We start from the raw sequence: 12,190 nt of genomic DNA, 5'->3' as shown, positions 1-12,190 counted from the left end.
ATTCATTCTTTCTTGTGTCTAGACAGAAGAGCCTTCATCTAAACTTTTCATGGCATAATATGCTTCCAAAAATGAACATTCTTCTTGGTCAATGCCAAAAGTGGTTGAAGGCAGGAGTTTGAAAATGTAGAATCAGTGGAACATGCCCAGTGCTGGTAGAGTAAATGCAGCCACCTTTAGGACTTGCAAAATACGTCCACTGGATGGTCTATTTGAACTAAGAGTGTTTGGTTTTAATCCTGTGCAAAAACCCTGAAGTGCAGGGGGTTTAATTATCAATAGATCAGTGAGTTCTTCTGCAGCTATCTCTTATAAAGGGAGTTTAGGAAATTTTGTGCAATTTTCCCATGATTTTCTAAGAAGTGACCCTGAGGGTAATTCTGAAATTACTTGGGAGTAATGTCTTTTTTCTTCCCAGGCTCAGAAGTCGGAGCATCTCCACAAAGTGGGCGGAAAAGTGTTGCAGCTGAAGGAGCCTTGGTACCACCAACACCCCCTTCACCTCGGAACCTGATACCCCATGGACATAGGAAATGCCACAGTCTGGGATACAAGTCAGCATTTTGATTAACCTAAAAATCCTGAGCTTTTTTTTGAAGTGATGTATCATCTTTCAATACAAAAGCTTTGCTTGTAAAAAATAGCATGACTTGTACACAGTACTTCACTCACAGAGCAATTTGTAGCCAGGGAGCAAGCTCAGAACTATAATGCTGGTATCTCAACCAAAGAGATTAATCAAAACAGGAAGGCTGAAGTTGTGATAATAAGACTAGTCAGTGAGTTAACCAGAATGGCTCTTTCTGAATGACAAAACTATCACTGTTTAGTAACTCGATGCCACTGTAATTATTTCAAGTTCAAAATTATATCACTGCTTTATTGGTATTTTTACTAGGAGACCTCCTTTATAGACTTTCTTTGTAGACTAGCTCTGTTTAGTAATGGCTTCAGGCTTTTTCCATATAAGTGTACTTCTAATAATATCTTGATCAATATCTCATGATTTCCCTTGTCATGTCTTCAAAATGCAAGATTGTAACTACGCAGTAATGAATAACTTCTATTATGTAAGTTTACCTTTAATGAGCTGGAATGCAACGCTGCAGTTCAATTATAGAAGTGTTATAGAAGAGAAAAATACAGTTACAGAAGACAAAAATAGCATAAGATATTGTAAGTAATTGTTAATGTACTCCTAACTTCATCGTTGTTACATGACTCCTGTGTAGTTTTAAACCTGACAATTCCTAGCGATAATTTATTTGTGCACAATTGCTTATGATTTGGCCATGATTTAGTTGGACTTAAGGGGCACAGTGCATATAGTCCTTCAGGATGTTAAATCAGCTTCTGAGACATACCAAAGGCGAGGTTGTAATGTTGTGTCCTCGTTGGTTTGTAGTTTCATACACAAAACGAACACGGCGGAATTTAAAAGCGCGACATTCCCCAATGCGGGACCACGGCACCTGCTGGATGACAGCGTCATGGAGCCCCACGTCCCATCCCGAGGGCAGGCTGAGAGCTCCACCCTGTCCAGTGGAATTTCAATAGGTAGGAGCTGCAAACATGCAGTGCCTGGGCTTTTATTAAAGGTTTTAGCACAATTAGCTGGTGATTGAGCCTGTGTGGGAATCCAGGGCTTCCCTCTGGCTGCCCTGGCAGGTCTGGGACCCTGGCAGGGGTCAGGAACCCCCCTGGACAGAGCCCCCAGAGACACTGTCTGTGATCTCTGTCCATGGAAAAGAGTTTTCAATCTTACAGGATGAATTACAACCTCTGAGTGTTTGATATAAGTAATAATTAAGTGTGGCACGGGTGCAAAAGTAAAATTTTAGGTTTCTAGATTAGGGGTCCAAAGGGGACAAGATGGAGGAATTGGGTGTGTCTTGTCCTTTTTCTCCTTCTTCATGCCCTCCATGTTTCACTGTGGTGTTGGCATTTTTCTGTTGGTTCAGGCTGGGGACACACTGTCCAACGTAGGTGACAGATATTGGCACGTTATTGTAAATCCAGCACAGGTAGTTTGTGGTATTTAATGTTTGTAACATCCCACTGAGGGCAGAGCCCCACACGCTGCCCTGCAGGACAGAGCTGCGGCAGGGCAGCAGAACATGTTAGAGATAAACAGAATAAACAACCTTGAAACCAGCACAGACGAATTATGGCTTCTTCTTTGGCAATGGGGCAGAAAGACAGAGACTTTCTACAATCTCGAAATCGCCAATACCCACAGATTCCAACAAGCCTGCAGCAGTGCTGTTCGAAATTACTGCTTCTGTCGTAGAACAAATGTGAGAAATGTAGGGGAAGGAGGGTGACTTCATTTACACACCATAAACTGAGAAATGAGGAATTTTTTTTTTCTTTATCTCTGTTAGTGATAACAGCTTCTAATACTCCTCTTCCTCAATGGAGGTGGAAGGAAGTATGGGACATAATTTTCTATTATCTTTATCCCCGCTAAATCAATTCAAGTTTAAAAAGTTCTATAGTGAGATTTCTATGTAAAATGCCATGTTGACTGAACAGTGTAAATTGCTAACAGTTTTAAGAGCATAATTTTTAAATGTTTCTGACTTCAACAGAAGATAGAAGTCTAAATTTCAAATACCTCAAAATGTCAGAATATACTAAATTTTGATAAATTATTTATTTTCATCTATTTAGGATGGTGCTTTTTTTGAGAAGTCGTGCTTCCCGAGTTTCCTCTGTGAGACTAGGTGCTCTTTTTTCCTGTTGCACATAGATCTTTTAGGTGGAGGGAGGACAGGACACAAGTGCCTCTCAAATCTACCTGTTTGCAGCTGGACAAATGGAACCTCTCACTGCAGTCCTTTCCTCAGAATTATTTGTTTGATAGAATTTAATGGTGTGCAATTTTTATGCATTTATGCTCTTTTCTCAGGGCAATGTTTTACAGATGTTTTCTACCTAAATACCTAAGAAATTCTCTGCAGTCAATCCTTTTTTTCCTGGGTAAATTATTTCTGTACTTCCATTAGAGCCTAGCAGGGAAGGTTTGCCAGAGCTGATGGGCAGTTTCTCATAAGATACAATTGAGAACCACTTATCATTTTTGTGTTTTGGAGAATACGGGATTTTCCTATTTTGTCTCCTCTCAGAATTTTTCAATTCTGTTCTCTAGCTCAAGCTTGACCTGACAAGCTGGAACAAAATTGCCACTTTAGAAGACTTGAATAAATGACTTGTAAAACAGCAACCTTGGGCATTTTATCCAAGATCAGCATTTGTTGTTAGAAATTCCCCTCTCCCATTCTCTTTCATCTCCAGGCTCCCCATACTCAGTTTTATCACTTGTTTTGACAGTCCGCAGTGGTGTTTTTTTAGCTGCTTCTTGATGATGAAAATTTCAATGACACAAAAGGTTGATAGAGGTGCTAGAAATATGTATGGAAGATGAGGGTAGGTTCTGGAGGTTTGCAGTATCTATTACTGCAGAATTCTTGGAAATGTAAGTTGTCTGGCATTCTGTGCTGCTGCCTCAGCAGGATTTAAGGAAGTTGATTGAAGCTGCTGAGTTCCTCCATCATGTTTGAAGTAGTCTGTTTGCTTAGGACTTGGAATTAGTACAGTCAGTGCAGCAGAGAGGAGGTTTATGGTATTCTACAACACAGCTTCAAAAGACGGTCAGGAAAATGTCTCGTGAATGTGTGTACTGAAAGGAGTGTTATTCCTCACCTTGCCCATAAATGTGGATTTAAACCTGTTGCTCTAGAAACAGGACTACCTTTTTTACATATAAGCCTATATAGGACTTAACTTTTCGGGTAAATGATCCTTCTTCAAAACATGGACAGAGTTTCTGCTATGTCAGCACCTTGAATGTGCCTTTAAAGACAACTGTAACGCTGCTGTAAATCACTCCTGTGTTTTGAGGGCTCGGAGGTGTTTAGACCTTTCCAGTCCTTTCATATTGGAGGATCTGATAGGATCTGCCTCTGTTAAATATTAAAAAAACACCAGTGTAACAACACTGTCCACAGGAATCCATCAGCAAGTCTATAACCTAAAGCATACATTGAAGTGATGATGGACATTTTGGTTATGCCATGCTGGGAAAGGCTGACAGTCCATTCTAGGAATGGTGCAGAGCATGTACATCCATGTCATTAACCTTTCACAGGTGAAGAATATACTAACTGGTCGGTTTTTATTGCAATGAATGATTCCTAAAGCAGCAGCAATGCAGAAAGTGAGACAGGTATGGGGTTTGCTCAAAACAGGCTGATCTGTGATGTGACAGCCAAGGTCAGAGACCTTTATCAGATTATTTTCTTAATTTCAACGATGGGAGGCTGAGTGTGTACATTCAACTCATTCTGAAAACAAACAAACTCAAAAATATTAAAGATACAGTCTCTTTTATATTGATTTCTTGTGCTTGGGTCAAAATAGTTCTTGTTCCTAGCACTGTGGGATGGTTCCATAGCTGATGGTCATGTGTTATGCTGGAATCAGGGAGCTGTACCTCTGCTTCTGTTGCTCTCCTCCTATGTTATAAATAGGTGCTTGTTATCTGGACAGAAGATTTTAAAAAGTGAGAAATCTTTTTCCAGCAGTGCCAGGGCTATTCTAATAAGAAGGAAGAAGCACTTGTCCAGTCCCATATACAGTGCCTGGTGGGAAATGTTCTCTTGAATTCAGGAGTGTAACAAGAGGAAATAGTCTCTTTAAAGTTTTAGATATTTATAAAGTAGATGGCTACATTTGAGCTTGTTACAATTGGAACCCTTTATAATCCATAGAGAATCGAAATCCTCAAGGATATGATTCATCTCATTCTTAGGTAGGTGGCTAAAAAGAGGTTATATGGCTCGAGTCCTTAAAACCCCACTTTATTTCTGTTGATTGCAGACACTTTGAGAGACAGCACAAGCAAATACAGACAGATGAATAGTGCTGAAAATGTCTGTTTTGTGCAGACAGTCCAGAATATTTGCTTTCAGTAAATTGGGACAGATGCTTTTACTTTGCAGTGGAAGTTCATTGAGAACCCCCACTCACTGCTATCAGCCAGGCCTAAAGCTACAACGTGGTTTTGTTCTTGGAGGGCTGTGTTTGGATGAGGTCACTGTTTTGGTGAGGTCACTGTGTACACTCTGCCCTGCTGAGGTGTGAGCATTGCTCTTGGCTGGGTTCAGGGAACCACCTGCACATTCATACCACCTGTTCTCTTGCCTGTGTTTGCCTCCTGTCACCTCCTCACCTAAAAGTAGGGTAAATTAAGATGATATTAGTAGATCCTGGTTCCACTCAGAAATAGCATGAAACTTCCTTTAATTCATAAGATGCTTTTCTAAAGAATACATGGTTCTCTATTCATTCCCAATTTTCTTACATTTTCAAAGTATTTATTGCTTAAGTGTCCTTAAGTATCTTTGCAGGAGTGTTCAGCTTGTTTCATTAATGTTCTCAGAAGCTTTGGATTTCCACCATTTCTTTCCACCAATGTGGCTCTGCTGCGTTACTGAATTTCTTAAGCTGGGTTTGTTTACAATGGCAAATTGTTCAGCTAATTCTTCAGAAGTAAAGGGACAGTGTAAAATATGCCCCTCTTTTCATATATTGCTTCTATGTGGCTTTTTTCATCTTAGAGCATCTAACCTAGAGGATGCAAAGTAATTTTGCTGAAAGTTATTCTTTGAGAGTGCTGTCTCATATATTACCACTTCAAAACAGATGTCAAGGTATGAACACAGGAACACTGCTGAAACTGAGATTGCAACTTGAGGTGTTTAAAAATTCAAAGGAAACAATTATGGATTGTTTGTAGCAGTGTTGGATTCAAATTCTTTTTAAGCTATTTTTTTTCCACTTATTTTTCCTGATCTACAATGATATGCATGAAAGCTCTGGAAAAACTAGAACTCTTGAACATTTGCCTTTGTTTGTTTGTTGCAATCACTGGAGAATAGCTTCAGCCTTTGTTCTAATGCAGTTGGAGGAATTAATGCTGCAGTCAAAGAAAGGTATTCTAAATCAGTGTGAATTAATGTAAGAAAGTGCCTTTGTAAGAACAGTACGTTTCCAAACCTAAACTGGCATGAAATACATATGAGAAATCAGCATTTTAATGAATTCCTCTATTAAGTCACCACTCAAAGTTATTGAATTCTACAAGGGATTATATTTCTCTTTAAATAAATGAAGTATAGGTGTAGGTATACAGTGTATGCATTTACTTTCAGAGGTCTTGGCAGCCTGTAGAGTAGGGAAGACCTTTACACAGCCAGTGTTTGTTTGATTCTTTAACCTGTACTGTGCTGTTCAGGTGTGTAGGACTGAGTCATGAGATCAGATTTCAGGTAGGGTTTCAGGCACAAAAAGTATGTCAGGTTTATTTATATATTTCCTTTTTATGAGTTATATGGACTCTTGCCTTAAATGTGGATACCTGGTTTTGCTATTGTGAGCCACTACTATAGTGATAGACTAAATTAAAAAAACTGTATAATATTAGAGGTTAAAAATGCACATGTAGGTGCCTGGATTTGAGAGAAGATAGAGTCTAGCACTCCAGTTCTGCCCCAATCTTTCTTGGTACTGTTTGGTCTAAGGCTCTCTCTCTGGATGTCTTTACATCAATGTAGTTATGCAAACCCCCTGTTTCTGCCCCATCTTTATCCCTTTGGTTATTTGCTTTTGCTGATTTTTCACAGTGAAACTCAGTGATGGTGTTTCTATCCATTCTCTGGCATGATATTGCTCGAGTCCTCTGCCAGAGTCCCTGCCATCTGTATTTGGTTAACTGGGAAACCAGAGTTGAGCTGCTTAAACTGAACTTACATAGTCATGAACTATATATGAGGATTTGCTAGATTTGTTAAATAGTCATGAAGTACGTATGAGGAGTTCACAGTGTGGTTGTGAACTCACCAAAGCAGAGCAGAGCTTTCAGGGCGTGGAGCCCATCTCTGTGGTGTTGTCTGGCTGGGCTGTGCTGCAGCCATTGATGTTCAGGCCTCTTGACCAGTTTTTTGTATTTTCATGGGAGAGTTTCTAGCTCGGTCAGGTCCGTCACCAGCTCTGGAAACACAGTGTAACCAGAGCCAAGAGAGTGTCAATGACAGATTTGGGAAGGGGAAAGAATTTTTAGTCTGAAGACTTTTTAAACTCTTTGGAGTTGGTTTGTTTATGTTAACACCTGTTTAACTTTGGGGACTAACTTCTGGATAAAGAAAGCCTGTGTTAAGTGTTCAATATCCCCAGACTTGGAGCAGTGAGTGGGTGCCATGACGAGGGGTGTGGATATGGGATAGCACAGGCATTCCCTGTCCCATAACTGGGAACCTCATGCTGTTTGTGTGGCTGGAGCACAGACATCTCACAGACATCCATCTTCCTGTGCACATCTGCAGATGTGAGCAGAAAATTCACATCTGAACAGAGCTGCAGTGCTGGGGCTCTGTAGACAATCCTGAGCCTCCTCAGATAATCATCAGCGCAGTTAGCAAAAAAATCCATCTTGCTGAATGCTGTTATTCCTAAGACAGGAAAAAACCTTCCTAAAGATTTTATTTTATTTCAGTCCTGCATCAGAAGTTTATTAGCAATGAAGAAAACTAGGAAGATGATGTTTTGTGTTAAGTGGCTTCTTATATAAAGCCAAAATTTGTTTAGAACATTAACTAACAGAAAGGGCTTATACTACCTAGGATTTGTTATTAAGTTTAACCTGAAGAACTTGCTTGAGGTTGTTGGAAAAACTCAAATATTGAGTACATACTTGAGAAGAATTTAAGAAGGTGATATATTTTTAGAGTACTGAATGAATGAAATATTTCCAGTTGAGGTGACACTCAAATAGTACACTTAATGTTTAAACAGAACTTGGCTAGACATCTAACTTAGATTAAGTTAAAAACAGTCCCTTTTACCTCTGTTTTGTTTTGGAAAGAAAGATGTCAGATATTTTGTTTTGCTTTTCAGGAAAGGGGTGGTTTTTAGTATCAGAACTTGTGTCTTGCAAAGTATCTCCTAGAGGGTTTTAGAATCTAAAAAAATCCCATTGGAGATGTTTTTATATGGATGTTAGAGGAATAGTCAAACACTAAAATTCAACCTTTTCCAGATTTTTGTTACAATTTTTACAACCCCTTTAGGGATCAATGTAAATGTTAAATCAATTGCTATGATGTTTTGTCCAATTTTGCTACAAATTGATGGTCCTTTTAAGTGTAATTGGTAATTTCTGTATAGATTTAACTTTTTAAGTGAAACTTTTGGGTTTTTTTCACCAAATTCCTGTAGGTTTTCTTACTGTACTGATACTGTACCAAGGATTGCCACTTTGTGATAGGTGACATTTTAGCTCTTGATCTAGATTGCTTTGCATTTTTACAAAGCAGCACTAGCTTTTAAATCTTTCTGTAGTGTACTTAGCACAGCAGTTGAATATACCTTTATTAGCCAAACTGATATAATTGCCATCAAAATGTCATTTCCATTTCAGATAGAATTTTAATGTTATCAGCCTACTTTAAATACAAACAGTAACTTCATAACTGTCTTATTAGGGGGTTTTAATTGTGTGGATCTATCAAGTGGGCCTAAATTAAGAAGAGCTCTATATATACTAATATATATGCTAATAAAAAGCTAAATCTAAGCACTACTAAGAAAATAAGTAAGAAAATAAATAAGATTCTAAGTATCCCTAATGCTTTCAGTGCTGGTTGAATAACTTAACAGAACTTGTTGCACCATTTTGCAGAACAGATTGCTCCAAGTAACCACAAAAAAACTTCAATTATATGCAAGGAAAACTATTTTCATGTTGGGGTTGAACTCTACCATCCTAACTGTCATTCCAACTGCTAAAAGGATTTCAATACCTTCAGGTCTTCCTGTAAGAGATTCTACCACAAACAGCCTTCTTCAAAGACAGCTGGGAGGTCTAACCCAAGATATCACTTAAAGTTGTCTCTGAATTGTTACATCTGATTCTGTCTCCTCATCCCCAAACCGTGCTACTTACTAATTTGAAGAGACTTCATGTCTTGCCTTACAGAGAATGCAGCTGTGGTTTCATTAGGATGGAGTAAATCACTGAGCTTTTCACTGTGATGTGGATTGTAGAATTTGCTGAAAGTACTGAGTGACAGTTGTTTTTTCCAGGAAATGGTAAAGACTTTGCAAAGAAATTCTACTGCAAGAGCAGGCTCCACCTGGATAGGTTACTCCACTGGTTACTCCTGTTTCTTCTGGGGTAGTAAATTATTTACCTGGGAGTCTTTCTGTGTAAAGTGCCTGGCATAACATGGAGCTCAACCCACACATTCTCTTTGCCATGTTGCAGGTCAGGTGTAAATTGTGCTGAGCAGAACTCCTGATTATTTTTATGGCCACTTCTTTGCTCACCTGCTCTGTGGCACCTGAATGTTTGCTGATAGATTCAGTCTGAGAGGGTCACTTGAAGTGCAAGCTCTTACTCAGCCATAGTAACTGGGTCTCTTTTGTCATTTGTCCCCACAGTCACAGGAGGAGTAACTGTGCTACTCTGCTGTGCACAGAGCTACCTGCTGCTGTAACCCTCCCAGCAGCTGGATGCTTAAGGATCAATGACCTGCAAATCAAAGCACTAAAAATTTAAAGGCACTTCTACTTACTGGAAAGTAACACAAGTTACCTGTTGAGTATTTTACCTCCCTGCTTGCAGCCCTTTATACCTCCACTGCAACATCACTTCTGTATCTCTACACAAACAGCTCTTACTGTAGTGTTGGTGTGAACAGGTTAGGACATGCCTTTAGGAAAAAAATCAGAATAAGCTGAGACCAAATTATTTAGTATCCCACAGAGATCATGTTAATATGTGGATGTTGAGCTAATGTTTGCAGAAGAGGCATCTCAGTTGAATTGGCTGGCAGATAAAGGCTTGTATTTTCTCTTAAATTTTGCACAGAGGGAACTTCAGTCCATGCTGAGATTTTCATGGCTCTTGGCTGGAATTACCCCTGCTGTGTGTAAATCTTTATTGCCTCCATCTTTACTCTGTGTTTACTCAGTGAATATCCAGACCCACTTTGTACACATGATTTTTCAGGGCACTGCTTTTCCCTGCTGATTTTCTGTGTAAAATTACAGGGAACTGGTTCCCATTTTCAGCCGCTGTTTCTCTGAGGGAACTCTTGAGTAAGGAGCACTGATCCAAATTTTTTGCTTGTTTATTTTCTGGTTTGTTTCAAAATAATTGTATTCTTTTCTTGCTTCCCTTTAATATATGGGTGTTCAGGCAGCAGAGCAAACAAGGTGGCAAGTTAGTGTGCCAAAAAGTGGCTTCAAGCACTGCCTGACATTGAATTGCACTGATATTTAGGCTTTGGGATTATCTGGAGCTAAAAATGTTGGTTTGAAGTGGTGAACAAGGATAGTTGCTCATGTGGGCAGCTAGGCTGGTGTGAAAGGTGCATAGCAGCAAGGCAACAGCTTGGAATTGTGTGCAGAAGCTACTGATTTCTGTTAACAGCATCCCTACTGATAATTATTGACTGATTTTTGACATTACAGCTAACCCCCACCTTGTATCAATATTTAAATACTCATTTTCAGACTGATGGGATTTACTGGAATTGTAAAGTTACTGTCTTATTTATGGGACTGCCTTGAGTGGCTGCATCAGATTTTTGGGTTTTGGGATTTTCCTCTATATTCAGTGTTTAAAATGAATTGTTTCTGGATTAGTTCACAAAGCACAGAAGGAAATAATACTGTTGTGATGTGATAGAGTAAGTGGAAGATAGCTTTAATAATTGTTTAAGGCTTCTCATATAATGTATTGGAGATTTAGCAATGAATTTGCACCTCTGTGCCATGACTCTGTGTGACTTGATAAGAAATTTTTTAAATAAGTGGCCTGTTTTTTTAAATGCAGACAAATCTGGTTTTAGGATGTTCTTTATATTTTGAAAATAAGATTCCCATTTATTAGTACTCCTTTTCTTCAACTTCTTAATGTGGAACTAGACCCTGTCCCTTCAATCTCCATCTCAGTTTATACGAAATTCCTGAAGCAAATCACAAAGTGTTTTTTGTTTGTAGTATTTTACTGAAGTATTTTTTTGCATTTCATCTTAAAAAATCTGATATTCAGAATCTCAACCATTCTGATTTGTTAGATACAATTGACAGAGATGGTTTGTAGATGAAGAAATAATGTATCTTCTGTTATATTTCTCTAGGTAGCAGTGATGGTTCTGAACTCAGTGAAGAGACCTCCTGGCCAGCATTTGAAAGGTAAGAAAAGCCTGTGTTTCTCTACTCACATTGTTAATTAGAGTCTCTCATTCAGTCCTGAAAATGATGCTTTTTTTTCACTAGAGATCTGTCTGTAAGAACACTAAAAAGCTGTAGTAATTTCACTGGATCTGTTAAAACAGCACAGAAACACCTTCTGCTCACTAATGGTTAATAGGGCTTTTATCTAATTGGGTGTTTGCTCAGTGCACACATCCTTGAAGGAGCTCAGCCAGAGAACCATTAGGCCCCAAAGGTTTTGTATATGTGGATATCACATGTGCTGTTTGTGTCTGATTTTCATTTTCACTTTCCCTGAGACACTTCATCTGTTCATAGTTCCTTTATTCTCTTGTCATTGACATTGTCCCCTCTTTTGTCTCTCTCATCCTCTTTTCCCTTCGCTGTTACACAACAATGCCCCTTGCTAATGTCTGACTTTCTGGTTCAGAATTAACAAGTTGTTCGTTTTCCAGCACCTGTGAGTGTTCAGGTGGCATTGACCACTTCAGCCCATTCTCATATTGTGTTTGAGAATGTGGAAAAAGACACACAGCTGCAGTTGAACACAGAAAGAGGTGCAATATTCACCTTCCCACAGCTGAGTAAGATGCACAATACAGTGCATTGCTTGCTTCTATAACACAGTTTCAGGTAATCCATCAGCTTCAGAGTTGCCATAGATGACTTTTGCTACTATTTTTACATTTTTCATAGGAGTTTTTTTCAAAAAACTTTGTCTTTTTAGTTGGGAGCTGTTACCCCAAACATATTCTGATTGAACTAATTGAAGCAGTTAAAGTTCTTTGCTAATTTTGGAAGAAGTCTTTGAAAATCTCTCTGTGCCTAAGGTGAACTCCTGGATGCCTCATGCCTTAAACATGAATACATACATGAGGAAAGGCCCTTAACAATTTAATCAAGTAAC

At 38.9% G+C, this 12,190-nt stretch overlaps 1 protein-coding gene across 7 annotated transcripts in view; it reads left to right on the top strand.

The window, feature by feature from the left end:
* RALGPS2 (Ral GEF with PH domain and SH3 binding motif 2) overlaps positions 1-12,190 on the top strand; it is a 115,167-nt gene that overhangs the window by 81,647 nt on the left and 21,330 nt on the right. For all 7 annotated transcript variants that reach the window (XM_030279585.4, XM_030279583.4, XM_030279581.4 and 4 more), the window contains 3 exons: positions 419-554; positions 1,406-1,557; positions 11,208-11,262. In XM_030279585.4, the coding sequence (XP_030135445.1) occupies positions 419-554; positions 1,406-1,557; positions 11,208-11,262 (343 nt within the window). The remainder of the gene's footprint in view (positions 1-418; positions 555-1,405; positions 1,558-11,207; positions 11,263-12,190) is intronic.

The sequence above is a fragment of the Taeniopygia guttata genome, chromosome 8 (assembly GCF_048771995.1).
Source record: "Taeniopygia guttata chromosome 8, bTaeGut7.mat, whole genome shotgun sequence".
Classification (NCBI taxonomy): Eukaryota; Metazoa; Chordata; class Aves; order Passeriformes; family Estrildidae; genus Taeniopygia; species Taeniopygia guttata.
Note: the sequence above shows the minus strand (reverse complement) of the source record. Positions and strands in the feature narration are given on the sequence as shown.